Source organism: Dama dama, chromosome 8 (assembly GCF_033118175.1).
Source record: "Dama dama isolate Ldn47 chromosome 8, ASM3311817v1, whole genome shotgun sequence".
NCBI classification, from domain to species: Eukaryota; Metazoa; Chordata; class Mammalia; order Artiodactyla; family Cervidae; genus Dama; species Dama dama.
Window position 1 is genome coordinate 19856088 of NC_083688.1, and position 19407 is coordinate 19875494.

Consider the following 19407-nt stretch of genomic DNA (forward strand, 5'->3'; position numbering starts at 1 on the left):
AGTCTTTATGGAATTTGTTACAATTCTGCTTCTGTTTTATGTTTTGTTTTTTGGGGCCACAGGCATGTGGAATCTTAGTTTCCCAACAAGGGATCGAACCTGCACCCCCTGCATTGGAAGGCAAAGTCTTAACCAGTACACCACCAGGGAAGTGCCAGTATTTACTAATTTTTCAAGCAGGTCCCTCTGCTTCCACACCAACAGCCTTATGCACCCAATGTGAGGACAGGTGGGAATGGGAAAACAGAGAAGACCAGAAGGAAAAAGAAGCAAGATGGTCACATGAGTGGGTTGAAAGCTTCTGATGTCAAATGTTATTTTCATTCTTTTACCATGTTTAAAAGTAGATTCTCTACCTGGGTTTCCTCTGGAGCCAGGTGGACCTCGATCTCCTTTCTGGCCAGGGATGGTTACACCAGGAAAGCCTGGTGCCCCTTGAGGTCCTGTCATGCCAATGGGCCCTGGAGGCCCAGCATCTCCCACTGGCCCTTTCCTGCCAGGGAGGCCGGGCAAGCCTGGTGCTCCCCTGTCTCCTTTGGCTCCTGCAAAGAAAAGTGGTAAGTTTCTGTAATGCCCCTGTATTTGATGTTATAGTTTGTGGTTATCCCCAATAACAGAGACACTTTGCTTAAAGGTATTAAGACTCAAAATATATATATATATTTTAAAGAGTCCAACAAAAGAGATGTGCGTCTATGAAGACAGGGTTCAGACTAGACTCAGTTCTGCCTCCAGCTATCTGTTGCTCCTGGTAAAGTCATTTCACTGTTTTCTTATTTTAAAAATAGAGGTAACATCTGACTTAACACAATTCTTTAAATATCAAATGAGAGAATATGCAGATGAAAAAGCATAGTATAAGCTCTAAAGTGTTCTGTCTGTTATTATCTGGTGAATTTTAATTACAATGACTTTATTTAATCACTGATAATTCAACAGAGCATTAAAAAGCTAAACTTCAGGGCCAGCTTGTGCATTTCAAGTGTTGCCCAGCCAAACCCCAACAAAGGAACGACAAAGTTGCAATTTCTGTTCTGTCCTCTGATTACTTCTCCCCTATAAGATAAACACTAGTCTGGGAGAAATGGTGATGAGAGATTTGAATTTACCAAAGAAGACTCCCCCAGAAGGTCACAACTTAATATATTTAATCTCAGAAAACCTTTAAGAAATTGTGCTTTGACATTCATGAATGGAAAATGTTTTATGAATTGAAAATAATCTCCCCCTCCTCTCTCCCATCTTTGTGTTACTCTAGAAATAGTCTAGAAATAAAATCTATAACATCATATGGAAAAACCTAAATGAACTTGGCCAATCCAATAGTAAATGGCATGACAATAGGAAAAGATGGAAGGAAGAAGGAAAAGTGAGGATGAGGCTGGTGGCACAGGTAAGGACTTGGGGAATTATATGTTGTGCAGAGAATGCTTAAAGTGATGATGAAAATAAAACTGAATATCTAACACTTTGTCTACCATGTTCTTTTTTATGACTGTAATTTATACTTTTAAACGAATTTAGATGATTTCAGCTCTCTGCAAGCTCTGAGATGCTTGAAGGGTCTGGCAACAGTCTGAGGCAAACAAAAAACGTGTATGTTCTTAATGACATTCAGTAAATTGACATGTCTGAGATCCTGAGAGAGTTATGGGAAAGCCCTGAATAAACAGTAGCTTGAGCCACACACTGGCTCCAGGGATTGGAATCAGACCAATGAAGAGAACAAGGTGGCAAAAGATTAGTGTTACTACTGCAGCTCAGAATAGCAGGGAGAGGAAATTCCTTGAGAAGCTGTCAATTCCACCTCCATCTTTTTAGGAGGTGATACATTTTAACCATGCTGATAACAAGGAAGGAAATACAGAAGAAGTCTTTTTACTTTCATAGATGGAAATCTAAAAGTTGGATCACAGTGCCTAGTGTGTTCATTTTGTTGTGATGGTAGTAATGGAACGTTTTTACTTGACTGCTAGGAATATAAATATCCTGTGTTACCATTGGGACCTCTTTAATTCAAAATGCTAAGTGTATCTGTCAGGGCTATTAAATCAGATTCTGTCCTTGAAAATGTATATCACCAGGTTTGGGAGGAAGAACCACTCACCTTGAGGACCAGGTTTCCCTCTTGGACCTGGAGGTGCTCCCAGCAAGCCTGAAAGAGAAAATGTTTGTATTTCAATATGTTATATATACAGTTAATTTATATCATATAATATATATTATGGAGAAAGGAAATGGCAACCTACTCCAGTATTCTTGCCTAGAGAATCCCATGGACAGAGAAGCCTGGTAAGCTACAGTCCATGGGACTGCAAAGAGTTGAGAGGGTAACAGGCAGGAAGGCTAGGGGTCTGCAAACAGAGGACATAGGCTGCAAGTGTCAGACGATTTTTTTATCTCTCTTAAGCAGCAGGAGGAAACCAACTACAAGTGTCAGATTTTTTCCCTTCTCTATACAAATTTAAAAGGAGGTTTCTCTTAAAATTCCGTGTTGCCATGATGACACCTGGTTCCACCTGAACTTAACTTTTCTCAAACCATGAGCTAACCAATGCATTTTTCTTATGGAAATGTTTCTCTTAAGCTATGTTAATGAACTATGTATTTACCCTAGACTCTGTCTTTCTTCAAGTCAGTTCTGCTTAAGACTCAGAACCAATAAGGGCTCAACAAACCAGCATGTTTTACTCATACATTGTTCTCCTAATCTATGTTAATAAAACTATATATTTACTTGGAAACCTGCCTTTCTTCAAGATTCATGTCAATCGTTTTATGGCCCCAGATGACTCACCTTGTGCCAATGTTATCTCAAAATGCATATTGTGGGTGAGGAGCCTGGTGCCTATCTCTGAGTTTTGAGACATTCCCTTTCTCTAATTAGCAGCCTGCTGGTAGCTATATAACATCCTGCTAAAGACTAGCAGGGGGGTATTCTTTCTGCCCCTTCTGATGTCTATGTCAAAAGCTTTCTCTGTCTCTTTCATACTTTAATAAAACTTTATCACACACAAGCTCTGAGCGATCAAGTCTCGTCACTGGCCCCAGATTGAATTCCTCTCCTCCAGAGGCCAAGAATCCCAGTGTCTTTCTCAGTTCAGTAACAACCTGTCAGAGTTAAACATGACTGAATGACTAACACACAATATATATTCATCTTCATATATATATGTATATATTTATATTTATATATGGCTTCCCAGGTGGCACAGTGGTAAAGAATCTGCCTGCCAATGCAGGAGATACAAGAGATGTGAGTTTGATCCCTGGGTTGGGAAGATCCCCTGGAGTAGAAAGTGGCAACCCATTTCAGTATTCTTTACCTGAAAAACCCCATGGACAGAGGAGCATGGTGGACTTACAGCCCATGGGATTGCAGAGTTGGACACGACTGAGTGACTAACACACACACATATATATTCCCTAATGTGAAATTGACCTATATATAAAATTTATTCTACTTGGTCAACTTCACTTTGGTAACAGAATTATTGCAACCCAGAACAACTTAAAGGTCATCAATTCTGTCAGGGAAGAATTCCTAGAATGGTGAAGAATTACAGTGTCACTAATCATTCTATGAAAAGTAAAACTAGTGTATCCGTGGTGAGCAAGCTGTACCTGTTTCTCCTTTTTCTCCGGCTGGACCAGGAATTCCATCAAGTCCTTGATTACCTCTCTCACCCACTGGTCCAGGATTTCCTGGCAATCCTGGAGGACCTGGAAAAAAAAGCCATTCAAAGAGAGGACTTACTTCCTATCAATGGCCTGATGTGAACCCCAGATGTGTGGAATTCTGTAAAAAGTGTTCATTTTTCAGAACTGTAGTGACATGAAGCTAAATTCACAGTGAAAGCCATGGACTGGTTAGTGCTATCATGAGGATTTTCACTTTGCGTAGGTTGGCTGATCTTTGAATTGGGAGCGAGAGCAAGCTAAGTTGCTTCAGCCATGTCTGACTTAGAAAACCTATGGACTGTAGCCCACCAAGTTCCTCTGTCCATGGGGATTCTCCAGGCAAGAATACTGGAGTGAACTGCCATGCCCACCTCCAGGGGAAGTTCCAGACCCAGGGATCGAACCCATGTCTCTTATGTCTCTGGCACTGGCAGGCAGGTTCTTTACCATAAGCACCATCTGGGAAGCCCGATCTTTGATTTACACCTAACCTCACTTTTCCACACTGTTGTCTGGGAACTGGGTAACTGGAAGCTACCTTCCAAGGAGCAGTTGTGGGTCAGAGATACAGATAGATAGAAAGAGAGTCCAACCACATAGAAAACATGCTTCCCTCACAAAAGGGAACTAGACAAAATACAAAAATGGAACCTGGAGGGCCTTTTATTCCTGGAAAGCCAGGGAAGCCTTTGATTCCTTTGGACCCCAAATCACCACCAGGACCAGACTTCCCTGTAAATGAAGAGAGAAGGAAAGGAAAAAAGAAAACCACAAGATGAATGATTCCAACAATGGCTAAACGTCAGTTGTTACAGTCAATTGTGCTCAAGCTGGTCTTCATGGGTCACTCCTGCTACCAGTCACAGTGGGTTTTGTCCTGGACTTTATTTCCCCAGAGAAGCACAGCAGAGCTGTGTACACTCATTTTCAAAGGGATGTGTATCCCAGCCGGGTGTATAGCTGAATATCTGATTTATTACTTTAATTGGGATTTAGCAGCAAATCCACTGAACCTTTCCATGTTTGGAAAAAATAGTTTAAATATTGCCTTTAGGTAAGACCTGAAGCTGTAAACCAGTGACTGAGTAGTTGTTTTTGATCAGATGAAGCGAAAACCCAAATAACAAGCAAATATTAATAAGAAAGCAACCCAATGTTCAAACTGGAAACATGTCAGAAAAAAAAAAAAGTCTCAGATCAACAGTGTTACAGGTTAAATTGTGTTGCCCCCAAATGCATCTGCCGAAGTCTTCATCACTTAGTATTTCAAAATATCACTGCATTTGGAGGTAGGTCTTTGTTTATTTATTTATTTTTTGCCTGTGCTGCCCCAGTTGTGGGATCTTAGTTCGCTGACCAGGGATTGAACTCTGGCCCCCAGTGGAGTCCTAACCACTGGACCACCAGGGAATTCCCAGGCGGGGTCTTTAAAGAAGTAATTACGTTAAAAAGAGGTCACCAAGGCAGATGGTGACCCTAATCCAACATGACTAATGTCCTTATAAGAAGAGATTGTGACTCAGATACGCAGAGGAAAGCACGTGGAGGAGGAGGCCGCCTACAAGCCAAGGAGAGAGGCCTCAGAAGAAATCAGCTCTGGGACACCTTGATCTCAGACTCTAAGCCTCCAGAACTGAGAAAATGAATTTCTGTTTAAGTCACCCAGTCTGTGTATCTGCTTTGGAAGCCCAAGGAAACTAATACAAATATCCTAAGTCCATTGAGCTAACATTTCATGTCTTTAGGTTGAATTCATGTGAGGCAGCACTCCCCAGATTTTGTTTACAGGAAGTTTTAAGATTTCAGGTCACCAAACTGGCCTGAAATGAGCTCCTTGCAATTCATTTGCTGTTTCTTAGTGTCTTTGATTTTAAAGATCAAAGGTGAAAGAAGGCAACTGTAGTACAAAACAGCTTTCCATTCACTATTCTAGGAAGCGAGGGTCATACACATGTCAGGCTTCCAGCATTCAGGTTGCAAAGCCAGGCTCACCTGGGTGGCCAGGGGGTCCGGGACTCCCAGCAAGTCCCTCTGGTCCAGCAGGCCCCGAACGTCCAGGTGCGCCAGGGGGCCCTCTTTCGCCTTTCTTGCCCATGTCACCTGGCAATCCTGGATCTCCCTTAAATTCAGTCAAACACCTTTAAAATTCTCATATAAGCAGAATATGTGATCAGAATTAAGTATAAACTATGTTAGTTTGCATTTATTGATTTATCTAGCAATTCACGGTAAATGTCTGCTGTGAGCCAGCACCCTGAAAACTTGCTGGAAACAGGATGGCTACATAATTTGTGGGGTGCAGTGCAAAATGAAAATGCACCTCTCTTGTGTTTTAAAAATAAACTTTTTAAAAGCAATTCAAGACAGAAATGGCAGAGGATTAAATCAAGCATGGAGTCCTTATCAGCATGGGACCTCTGTGGCTACAGAGTCCTATGCCCAGGAAGCCAGGAATATGATTGTAATTGCATACAGATATGTGATAAATACAATCCCTGCCTTCATGGAACTTTAGAGACCACTGGGAGACAGATATTAATCACAAATGTATATGTTCAAATTGTAATGTTTAAGTCAGGTGTAAGAAGCAAACAGAAAAAATAGATGTGTGTTCATCAGATACTCTGCATGCAGATAAATAAATGTAAAAACCCCAAAACTTTCCATGATTTTCTATTCATTAAATCTGTACTTTGCTTTTATGATAAGCCAGAACATATGGATTTGATAGTGACTTACAGAATCTTGATGGTAGCTGATTAAAATACTACTCTGTTACTAAGATTTGCTAGCATGATAAAGCCACCTCATTTTGTGTACAGTGTACATTACAGTTTTTTAAAAATTTCTTCTGTAGTTACCTATGAAAAATGTAAATCTAAATGAAACTGTTAATTAATTGAATGAATTCAGTCAAATACAATTACTCATTGAGGAAAGAATGGAAAGAATTTCTCCCTGGTTTTCTGAGGATCTAGTTAAAAATAAAGGGCAAAGGGAAATTTGTTTGTACTCCAAGTAATAAAGGGTTACTTTCTTGGGCCTTTGTGGTTTCTAAAAATTTTTCTTTCATGCTGATTTATAGCTGGAGGAAATCTTTAGGAAAGGCAGTATATTATTGGCTCAAAAGAGAATCAGGGAGAAAGTCCCCTAAGTAACAATTTTTATATTCTTTGGAATCACATACTCTTGAAAGTCTGATGAAAAATAACAGACTCCTATAAAGAAAAACAAACAAACAAAAAACTCCGTCTCCAAATGGTTTTCATTCAAGTTCAGGATCGATGAAATCGATCTGGATTCAATTTTTCTTTGGATCCAATAGGCTTCCCCAGGGGTCCATGGAATTACAAGTTAAAAGCCCCTGCTTGTGGGAATTTCTGTTAGCTATTCTCTCTCAGTCTCGCTCTGAATCTTAGTGTAGTTGTTATAGACAGAAAGGTTGGAAGAAGATAAACCTAAAGAAAAACTGAGCCCCACTGAAACCTTTGGTTACTGCATGATACAACATACAAGGGAGGACTTTGAGAGAGCACAAGCACTGAAAACACTGGGACAAGATAAATAAATCCTCTGTGTAATGCAATGAAAATAAAGTTCTAAAACAATTAAGAAAGATAAACATATCTTAGAATTTTTGTGTGTGTTTGCTTTTTAATAATTCTCTAAATTTATTTTATTTTATATCTTTTATTATGTTTAATAAGTGTTTTTTATTATAAAGTTGGGAAATTTATTTTGGTAAGCATGTGTGATTTGAATCCAGAGCAGAGACTGACAAACACTGCCTGGGCATCTTATACAGGCCTGTGATCACTGACTCCTGCTGGCAGCATACATAAATTGCAGGGCCAGTTATGAGAACTATCTCATGGGTTGAAACTGGAGAAAGTACACTCAGAAGTTGAAACTGTGTGATAGACATCCTCAATTGTGTGTGTGTGTGTGCACTTAGTCACTCAGTTGTGTCCAACTCTTTGTGACCCCAGGACCTATAGCCCACCAGTCTCCTCTGTCCATGGGGATTCTCCAGGCAAGAGAACTGGAGTGGGTTTCCATGCCCTCTTCCAGGGGATCTTCCCAACCCAGGGATCGAACCCAGGTCTCCAGCATTACAGATGGATTTCTCATAGTTTGAGCCATCAGGGAAGCCCACCAGGAAGCATGCATAAATTACAGGGCCAGTTATGAGAAATATCTTGGGGGTTGAAACTGGACAAAATAAACTCAAAAGTTGAAACTGTGTGATAGACATCCTGAGTTATAGAGAGAGGAAAACAAAACAAAACAAAACAAAAAGCCCAAACAAATGCCTGAAAATACAGTAATGTTTTCAATTTTCCTTGCCCACAATGAATCCAGATGCTTGTTGATATTTAAAAGGACTCATTCTACTACCAAAATGTAAATACTTCCATGACCTACATACCTTTGGTCCTGGTGCTCCTGGCCTTGCACCTTCTGAGTAACCTGGCTCTCCCTTATCTCCTTGGAGACCATGAATACCTGGGAGGCCTGGACTTCCAGCTAGACCCGGGAATCCCACAGCTCCCTTCATTCCTTTAGTACCTGAAATTGGGAAAGAAATCAGGTAAAATAGGTAAAGGCAGAGATCTCGAAGGATTCTACTTCTGACCTTTGCACAAACCATCTTTCTCCCATGAAGTTGGTTTCTCAGAAGCTCTAATGTGTCAGGTAGCCTCAATGAATGATTTTCTGCACAGTGTAAATATTTATTTCATTCTCATGTTCTTGCTCCATACAGTACCTTTGTCTAAAAGCATATCTAGTTGTTGTACACCAACTTTCTACCAAGTGGAAAACCAAAGTGACAACACAGAAAATGTAGAATCAGGACTCATCAGGAGGTGGTAGGCTCACAATAGGACCTTATGCGTTACCTGGTACTCCTATGTTTCCCATGCTTCCTGGGATGCCACGTGGTCCTGGCTCACCGGGATTCCCAATGCTGCCGGGCTCTCCTCTGGGACCTTGAGAACAAATAAATAGTCATGGGCTCTGTGTAGTTTCTGGACACAGTAGATGCTCAATGAACATTTGTTGCTTGCACAAATGAATGAATCCAGAGCAACCAGACCAGCTGGTTTAGGTACTTGTTTAGCTGCCTTTATGCCTTCAAATAGGGAAGGGACTGGCAACTCAGAAAATGTACAATTAGAGAAAATTATATTTTGGTCAGCAGGCCTGGAGTTCAAACATCAAAATCATCCTAGGACCAAGGCCAGCAGGAAAGAAGGGGCTACTGTGACAATACAGTAATAGATTTCCAAATACAACAAGGAAATTTTATTACCATGTAATATATTTCATCAGTGATGTCACGGGGAATAGGGGACTAATTTATTTATTTGAAAAATGACTTTGCAAACTGAATAACTTGTTTAAAATAGAAAGAGGCCTCTAAAGTGTTTTCTTACTTTCTTCCAGGATATATGATATTGTAATAAATGATAGCTTGTAATATATACCAGCAATTTCAAAATAACATTTTGAATGCAAAATAGAACTTCATGTAGGTTAATATTTTTAGGTAATGCAGGCTGACCACAATTTGGTTAAATTATAAGAAGCAGATTTCTGGAACACTGTTGGGGCAGAATTCATATTCTAGAAACACACTTTTGTTACATTTAGATCTAGGAAAACTTAACACCTGATATTTCTATTAGGGAATCAGCCATACCTGGTGGTCCTGCTGGTCCAGGAAGCCCTGGGAGTCCTTTTATACCTGGTAACCCTGGATTGCCTCTGTTTCCTTTCTCACCAGGCTTTCCTGCAAGTCCTAAAGTTAAAAACCATGTATTAAACATACAGGTTAGAATTCTATCAGACTTTTCCACATCCTGATTAAAACTTATGAGCTAAAAAAAATTTATGAGCTATTATTATAGTACACATAGAATATTTGTTAAGAGCATGGGCAGATTTGGGCTTATATTTCATTTAAAAAGAGGATTAAATGAGATAACACATAAAAAACATTAGGACAGTTCCTGGCATGAGTTAGGTCATGTTCTCAAAGAACACCAGCAATTATCATAATGTTTACACTTTACCAACATTTTAGGAATTAGTGGCCTAAATACAGCTCTTTTCTTTTTTTAAAAAAAAATTATTTATTATAAATATTTTAAAAATATTTATTTATTATATTTATATATAATTATAATTATAAATATATATTATATTTATAAAATTTATCATAAATTTTAAAAAATATTTATTTATTATACTTGTTGGGTCTGAGCTGTGGCATGTGGGATCTTCCTTGTGTCACAGGGGATCTTTCATTATGGCACACAGATTCTCTATTTGCGGTGCAAGGGCTCAGTAGTTGTAGCACACAGGCTGAATTGCTCTGTGGCATGTGGGATCTTAGCTCCCTGACCAGGGATCGAACCCATGTCCTTTGCATTGTAAGGCAGATTCTTAATCACTGGACCATCAGGGAAGTCCCTCTTTTTTTTTTAAATTAATGACAGGATCATCTAATACACTATTCTTATTTGGACTACTGCATTCTTAATCCATCTATTACAACTATAATTTATCAAGTAACTGGTTTATGGAACACATTATTTTCTTTTAGTTATCTGATTTAACCTTCGGGCAATCTCAATGAATTCTTGAGCCTTTCCAGATTGGGTGGAGAGATGAGAAAACTGAGACCCCTTAAGAAGTCAATGGCAGGAGCCAAGATGGCGGAGGAATAGGACGGGGAGACCACTTTCTCTCCTACAAATTCATCGAAAGAACAATTGAACACTGAGCAAATTTCACAAAACAACTTCTGATCGCTAGCAGAGGACATCAGGTGCCCAGAAAAGCAACCCATTGTCTTTGAAAGGAGGTAGGACAAAATATAAAAGATAAAAAGAGAGACAAAAGAGCTAGGGATGGAGACCCGTCCCGGGAAGGGAGTCTTAATAGAGGAAGTTTCCAAACACCAGGAAACCCTCGCACTGGCGGGTCTGGGGGAAGTTTTCGAATCTCGGAGGGCAACCTAAATGGGAGGAAAAATTAAATAAGGCCCACAGATTACATGCCTAAAAGCAACTCCCAGCAGAAAAGTACCCCAGACATTCACATCTGCCACCAGCAAGTGGGGGCAGAACGGAGAGGAGTGGGCGGAATTGCTTAGGGCAAGGACCAGGCCCGAAGGCCCTGAGAGCAATCAGAGGGAGCTTTTTTAAACTGTGGGATAGCAAGAGAGAAAATTAACCGGCCCGAACACACTGCCGGCCGTTCGCAAAACAAAGGGACTGACAAACTCCAGAGAAGAGCTAGCCGGCTGCGGGCCAGCCCATCCCCGCCAGAGGTAGGAGGCAGGGGGGAGGGGAAAGGGGCAAACTCGGCCCCAGAGACGGCATCCCCTCCCACACTGCAAACAGGCCTCCAGTTTCTATCCAAAGACTTCCTGAGATTCTGGATGGTCGACATCTGCCGGGAGGGTCGCGGCTAGAGGCCAGCTCCTGAGAACAAACACAAGCCGCTGGAAGAAACTGAGGCTGGGGCCGCGGAGGGGAGAGGGCGTGCCGCACCCGGGGAGAGTGCGCCCGTCAAGCTCCTGGCTGCCTGAGCCGTTCAGGCCGGGGAAGGCACAAAACGCAGGCACAACCGAGTCCGCGCTTTTGTGGAGTACCCGAAAACTGGAACCGCGCGCAGCGCAGGGCACACTCCCTATAGAGCAGCCGGGAGCCTGAGCAGTGTAGACGGGGAAAGCACAGACATCCGTGAGCGCGGACAAACCCAGTGTGGCCGGAACACTGTGAGTGCTCCCCACACAGAGCGATATCTGTCTGCAGCGCCCCGCCCTCCCGTTGCAGGACTGAACTAGTGAACCTAAATAAGAGATCACCTCTGCCCTCCTGTGTCAGGGCGGAAATTAGACACCGAAGACACGGCAAACAGAAGCCAAATAAACAAAGGGAACTGCTTCAGAAGGGACCGGTGCACAGATTAAAATCCCTGTAGAAAACACCGACTACACCAGAAGGGGCCTGTAGATATCTAGAAGTGTAAGCTGGAACGAGGAGCTATCTGAAACTGAGCCAAACCCACACTGCCCGCAACAGCTCCAGAGAAATTCCTAGATATATACATATATATATATTTTTTTTAATTAAAAAATTTTTCTTTTCTTTCCTTTTCTTTTTTATTTTTTCTCTTTTATTTTCTTTTAAAATTCGCTATAACTCCCCCATTACTCCTTAACTTTCATTTTCATATATTTTTAGGATTTTTTTAATTAGGGAAAAAAAATTTTTTTCTCAGTTTGTTTTTCTTGCTTTTCTTTTTTTTCTTTTTCTTGTTTTTCTTATTTCCTTTTAAAGTCCTCTAATACTCCTCTATTATTCCTTAATTTTCATTTTCATGAAATGAAAAAAAAAGGAGAGAAGCCCTATTTTTAAACTGAACTTCATATATATTTCTAAATTTTTTTGGTGCTTTTGTTTTTGTTTTTAAATATTGTATTTTAAGAGTCTAACCTCTATGCTAGATTTTTAATCTGTGTTTTTCAGTATATGATATAAATTTTGGACATTTAAGAATCCAATATTCAGTTCCCATTTCTATTCAGGAGTGTGTTGATTACTCTCTCCCACTTTTGACTCTCTCTTTTCTACCTCAGAACACCTCTATTTCCTCCTTTCCCCTTCTCTTCCCAATCCAATTCTGTGAATCTTTGTGGGTGTCTGGGCTACGGAGAACACTTTGGGAACAGACAGCTGTGTAGATCTGTCTCTTTCCTCTTGAGTCCCCTTTTTCTCCTCCTGCTCATCTCTATCTCCCTCCTTCCTCTCCTCTTTTTCATGTAACTCTGTGAACCTCTCTGGGTGTCCCTCACGGTGGAGAATCTTTTCACCATTAACCTAAAAGTTTTATTATCAGTGCTGTATAGTTGGAGAAGTCTTGAGACTACTGGAAGAATAAAACTGAAATCCAGAGGCAGGAGACTTAAGCCCAAAACCTGAGAACACCAGAAAACTCCTGACTACACGGAACATTAAGAAATAAGAGACCATCCAAAAGCCTCCATACCTACACCGAAACCAACCACCACCCAAGAGCCAATAAGCTCCAGAAGAAGACATACCACTCAAATTCTTTAGCAACGCAGGAACATAGACCTGAGTGTCAACATACAGGCTGCCCAAAGTCGCACCTAACACATAGACCCTTCTCAAAACTCATTACTGGGCACTCCATTGCACTCCAGAGAGAAGAAATCCAATTCCATGCACCAGAACACTAACACAAGCTTCCCTAACCAGGAAACCTTGACAAACCAATCATCCAACCCCACCCACTGGGTGAAACCTCCACAATAAAAAGGAGCCACAGACCTCCAGAATACAGAAAGCCCACTCCAGACACAGCAATCTAAACAAGATGAAAAGGCAGAGAAATACCCAACAGATAAAGGAACATGAAAAATGCCCACCAAGTCAAACAAAAGAGGAGGAGATAGGGAATCTACCTGAAAAAGAATTTAGAATAATGATAATAAAAATGATCCAAAATCTTGAGAACAAAATGGAGTTACAGATAAATAGCCTGGAGACAAAGATTGAGAACATGCAAGAAATGTTTAACAAGGACCTAGAAGAAATAAAAAAGAGTCAATTAAAAATGAATAATGCAATAAATGAGATCAAAAACACTCTGGAGGGAACCAAGAGTAGAATAATGGAGACAGAAGATAGGATAAGTGAGGTAGAAAATAAAATGGTGGAAATAAATGAAGCAGAGAGGAAAAAGGAAAAAAAGATCAAAAGAAATGAGGACAATCTCAGGGACATTTGGGACAATGTGAAACGCCCCAACATTCGAATCATAGGCGTCCCAGAAGAAGAAGACAAAAAGAAAGGCCATGAGAAGATACTCGAGGAGATAATAGCTGAAAACTTCCCTAAAATGGAGAAGGAAATAGTCACCCAAGTCCAGGAAACCCAGAGAGTCCCAAACAGGATAAACCCCAGGCGAAACACCCCAAGACACATATTAATCAAATTAACAAAGATCAAACACAAAGAACAAATATCAAAAGCAACAAGGGAGAAACAACAAATAACACACAAAGGGATTCCCATAAGGATAACAGCTGATCTATCAATAGAAACCCTTCAGGCCAGAAGGGAATGGCAGGACGTACTTAGAGTAATGAAAGAGAATAACCTACAACCTAGATTACTGTACCCAGCAAGGATCTCATTCAGATATGAAGGATAACTCAAAAACTTTACAGACAAGCAAAAGCGGAGAGAATTCAGCACCACCAAACCAGCTCTTCAACAAATGCTAAAGGATCTTCTCTAGACAGGAAACCCAGAAAGGTTGTATAAACGTGAACCCAAAACAACAAAGTAAATGGCAACGGGACCATACCTATCAATAATTACCTTAAATGTAAATGGGTTGAATGCCCCAACCAAAAGACAAAGGCTGGCTGAATGGATACAAAAACAAGACCCCTACATATGCTGTCTACAAGAGACCCACCTCAAAACAAGGGACACATACAGACTAAAAGTGAAGGGCTGGAAAAAAATATTTCACACAAATGGAGACCAAAAGAAAGCAGGAGTTGCAATACTCATATCAGATAAAATAGACTTTCAAATAAAGGATGTGAAAAGAGACAAAGAAGGACACTACATAATGATCAAAGGATCAATCCAAGAAGAAGATATAACAATTATAAATATATATGCACCCAACATAGGAGCACCGCAATATGTACGGCAAATGCTAACGAGTATGAAAGAGGAAATTAATAGTAACACAATCATAGTGGGAGACTTTAATACCCCACTCACAACTATGGATAGATCAACTAAACAGAAAATTAACAAAGGAAACACAAACCTTAAATGACACAATGGGCCAGCTAGACCTAATTGATATCTATAGGACGTTTCACCCCAAAACAATCAACTTCACCTTTTTTCTCAAGTGCACATGGAACCTTCTCCAGAATAGATCACATCCTGGACTATAAATCTAGTCTTGGTAAATTCCAAAAACTTGAAATCATTCGAGTCATCTTTTCTGACCACAGTGCAGTAAGATTAGATCTCAATTACAGGAAAAAAATTATTAACAATTCAAACATATGGAGGCTAAACAACACACTTCTGAATAACCAACAAATTATACAAGAAATAAAAAAAAAATCAAAATATGCATAGAAATGAATGAAAATGAAAACACAACAACCCAAAACCTATGGGACACTGTAAAAGCAGTGCTAAGGGGAAGATTCATAGCATTAGAGGCCTACCTCAAGAAACAAGAAAAAAGTCAAATAAATAACCTAACTCTACACCTAAAGCAACTAGAGAAGGAAGAAATGAAGAACCCCAGGGTTAGTAGAAGGAAAGAAATCTTAAAAATTAGGGCAGAAATAAATGCAAAAGAAACTAAAGAGACCATAGCAAAAATCAACAAAGCTAAAAGCTGGTTTTTTGAAAAAATAAACAAAAATTGACAAACTGTTAGCAAGACTCATTAAGAAACAAAGGGAGAAGAACCAAATTAACAAAATCAGAAACGAAAATGGAGAGATCACAACAGACAACACTGAAATACAAAGGATCATAAGAGACTACTACAAGCAGCTCTATGCCAATAAAATGGACAACTTGGAAGAAATGGACAAATTCTTAGAAAAGTATAACTTTCCAAAACTGAACCAGGAAGAAATAGATCTCAACAGACCCATCACAAGCAAGGAAATTGAAACTGTAATCAAAAATCTTCCAGCAAACAAAAGCCCAAGACCAGATGGCTTCACAGCTGAATTCTACCACAAATTTAGAGAAGAGCTAACACCTATCTTACTCAAACTCTTCCAGAAAATTGCAGAAGAAGGTAAACTTCCAAACTCATTCTATGAGGCCACCATCATCCTAATTCCAAAACCAGACAAAGATGCCACCAAAAAAGAAAACTACAGGCCAATATCACTGATGAACATAGATGCAAAAATTCTTAACAAAATTCTAGCAAACAGAATCCAACAACATATTAAAAAACTCATACACCATGACCAAGTGGGCTTTATCCCAGGAATGCAAGGATTCTTTAATATCCGCAAATCAATCAATGTAATACACCACATTAACAAGTTGAAAGATAAACACCATATGATTATCTCAATAGATGTAGAGAAAGCCTTTGACAAAATTCAACATCCATTTATGATTAAAACTCTCCAGAAAGCAGGAATAGAAGGAACATACCTCAACATAATAAAAGCTATATATGACAAACCCCCAGCAAGCATTACCCTCAATGGTGAAAAATTGAAAGCATTTCCCCTGAAATCAGGAACAAGACAAGGGTGCCCACTCTCACCACTACTATTCAACATAGTTTTGGAAGTTTTGGCCACAGCAATCAGAGCAGAAAAAGAAGTAAAAGGAATCCAGATAGGAAAAGAAGAAGTGAAACTCTCTCTGTTTGCAGATGACATGATCCTCTACATAGAAAACCCTAAAGACTCTACTACAAAATTACTAGAGCTAATCAACGAATATAGTAATGTTGCAGGATATAAAATTAACACACAGAAATCCCTTGCATTCCTATACACTAACAATGAGAAAACAGAAAGAGAAATTAAGGAAACAATACCATTCACCATTGCAACAAAAAGAATAAAATACTTAGGAGTATATCTACCTAAAGAAACAAAAGACCTATACACAGAAAACTATAAAACACTGATGAAAGAAATCAAAGAGGACACAAACAGATGGAGAAATATACCGTGTTCATGGATTGGAAGAATCAATATTGTCAAAATGGCTATACTACCCAAAGCAATCTATAGATTCAATGCAATCCCTATCAAGCCACCAATGGTATTTTTCACAGAACTAGACCAAATAATTTCACAATTTGTATGGAAATACAAAAATCCTCAAATAGCCAAAATAATCTTGAGAAAGAAGAATGGAACTGGCGGAATCAACCTGCCTGACTTCAGACTCTACTACAAAGCCACAGTCATCAAGACAGTATGGTACTGGCACAAAGACAGAAATATAGATCAATGGAACAGAATAGAAAGCCCAGAGATAAATCCACGAACCTATGGACACCTTATCTTCGACAAAGGAGGCAAGGATATACAATGGAAAAAAGACAACCTCTTTAACAAGTGGTGCTGGGAAAACTGGTCAACCACCTGTAAAAGAATGAAACTAGAATAGTTTCTAACACCATACACAAAAATAAACTCAAAATGGATTAAAGATCTAAATGTAATACCAGAAACTATAAAACTCCTAGAGGAGAACATAGGCAAAACACTCTCCGACATAAATCACAGCAGGATCCTCTATGACCCACCTCCCAGAATATTAGAAACAAAAGCAAAAATAAACAAATGGGACCTAATGAAACTTAAAAGCTTTTGCACAACAAAGGAAACTATAAGCAAGGTGAAAAGATAGCCCTCGGATTGGGAGAAAATAATAGCAAACGAAGCAACAGACAAAGGATTAATCTCAAAAATATACTAGCAACTCCTGCAGCTCAACTCCAGAAAAATAAATGACCCAGTCAAAAAATGGGCCAAAGAACTAAACAGACATTTCTCCAAAGAAGACATACAGATGGCTAACAAACACATGAAAAGATGCTCAACATCAGTCATTATCAGAGAAATGCAAATCAAAACCACAATGAGGTACCATTACACGCCAGTCAGGATGGCTGCTATCCAAAAGTCTATAAGCAATAAATGCTGGAGAGGGTGTGGAGAAAAGGGAACCCTCTTACACTGTTGGTGGGAATGCAAACTAGTACAGCTGCTATGGAAAACAGTGTGGAGATTTCTTGAAAAACTGGAAATAGAACTGCCATATGACCCAGCAATCCCACTTCTGGGCATACATACCAAGGAAACCAGATCTGAAAGAGACACATGCACCCCAATGTTCATCGCAGCACTGTTTATAATAGCCAGGACATGGAAGCAACCTAGATGCCCATCAGCAGACGAATGGATAAGGAAGCTGTGGTACATATACACTATGGAATATTACTCAGCCATTAAAAAGAATTCATTTGAATCAGTTCTAATGAGATGGATGAAAGTGGAGCCCATTATACAGAGTGAAGGAAGCCGGAAAGATAAAGACCATTACAGTATACTAACACATATATATGGAATTTAGAAAGATGGTAATGATAACCCTATATGCAAAATAGAAAAAGAGACACAGATGTACAGAACAGACTTTTGGACTCTGTGGGAGAAGGCAACGGTGGGATGTTTCAAGAGAACAGCATCGAAACATGTATTTTATCTAGGGTGAAACAGATCACCAGCCCAGGTTGTATGCATGAGACAAGTGCTTGGACCTGGTGCACTGGGAAGACCCAGAGGGATCGGGTAGAGAGGGAGGTGGGAGGGGGGATCGGGATGGGGAATACATGTAAATCCATGGCTGATTCATGTCAATGTATGACAAAAACCACTACAATATTGTAAAGTAATTAGCCTCGAACTAATAAAAATAAATGAAAAAAAAAAAAAGAATTCAATGGCATCCGGTCCCATCACCTCAAGGGAAATAGATGGGAAGACAGTGGAAACAGTGTCAGACTTTATTTTTTTGGACTCCAAAATTACTGCAGATGGTGACTGCACCCATGAAATTAAAAGATGCTTACTCCTTGGAAGGAAAGTTACAGCCAACCTAGATAGCATATTAAAAAGCAGAGACATTACTTTGCCAACAAAGCTCTGTCTGGTCAAGGCTATGGTTTTTCCAGTGGTCATGTATGGATGTGAGAGTTGGGCTGTGAAGAACGCTGAGTGCTGAAAAATTGATGCTTTTGAACTGTGGTGTTGGAGAACACTCTTGAGAGTCCCTTGGACTGCAAGGAGATCCAACCAGTCCATCCTGAAGGAGATAAGTCCTGGGTGTTCACTGGAAGGACTGATGTTCAAGCTGAAACTCCAATACTTTGGCTACCTCATGCGAAGAGTTGACTCATTGGAAAAGACCCTGATGCTGGGAGGGATTGGGGGCAGGAGGAGAAGGGGACGACAGAGGATGAGATGGCTGGATGGCATCACCAACTCGATGGGCATGAGTTTGAGTAAACTCCGGGAGTTGGTGATGGACAGGGAGGCCTGGCATGGTGCGATTCATGGGGTCGCAAAGAGTCAGACACCACTGAGCAACTGAACTGAACTGAAATAAGAAGTCAATAAACTAACCTAGAGTTACACCATCAGTTAGTGGTAATGCTGGAATTACCAGTCCCACAGCACCATCCTGCTTTTCCTAAAACATGGTTTTGATCACATTATTCTCCTGCTCAAAAAGATTCATTGCCTCTCTTTTGCCTACAGAGTAAATGATGAATTCCCTTCATGGGCACTTAGTCCAAGGCCTGGCTTGTGCGTTTCCTCAAGCAGATTCACTTCTTTTGTCTGAAAGTTTCCCTGCTTACATATTCATTCATTCACATATGGATTGAGTACCAATTAATAGACTGGTCCTGTTTTGAGTACTGGAGACAAGTAAATCACGTTCCCTTTGTCCAGGTTTTTAGTATTTAATTGGAGAGTGCCAAATAAAAAATCACCCCCCAGTGAGAGAGTTTCTGTAATAGAGTTGGGCACAATGTGCTACATGTAAGAATTCTAAGAGGAGGGGGAATTTTTAAATTTTTATTCGA

The 19407-nt window shown here is 39.9% G+C and overlaps 1 protein-coding gene across 1 annotated transcript in view; it reads right to left on the reverse strand.

The window, feature by feature from the left end:
* Positions 1-19407, reverse strand: part of COL4A3 (collagen type IV alpha 3 chain) — a 168948-nt gene that overhangs the window by 23562 nt on the left and 125979 nt on the right. The window contains exons 35-42 of the mRNA XM_061148595.1: positions 9386-9484; positions 8583-8672; positions 8111-8250; positions 5674-5800; positions 4333-4413; positions 3625-3723; positions 2108-2155; positions 357-542 (exon numbers count right to left, since the gene is read on the reverse strand). Of these exons, the coding sequence (XP_061004578.1) occupies positions 357-542; positions 2108-2155; positions 3625-3723; positions 4333-4413; positions 5674-5800; positions 8111-8250; positions 8583-8672; positions 9386-9484 (870 nt within the window). The remainder of the gene's footprint in view (positions 1-356; positions 543-2107; positions 2156-3624; positions 3724-4332; positions 4414-5673; positions 5801-8110; positions 8251-8582; positions 8673-9385; positions 9485-19407) is intronic.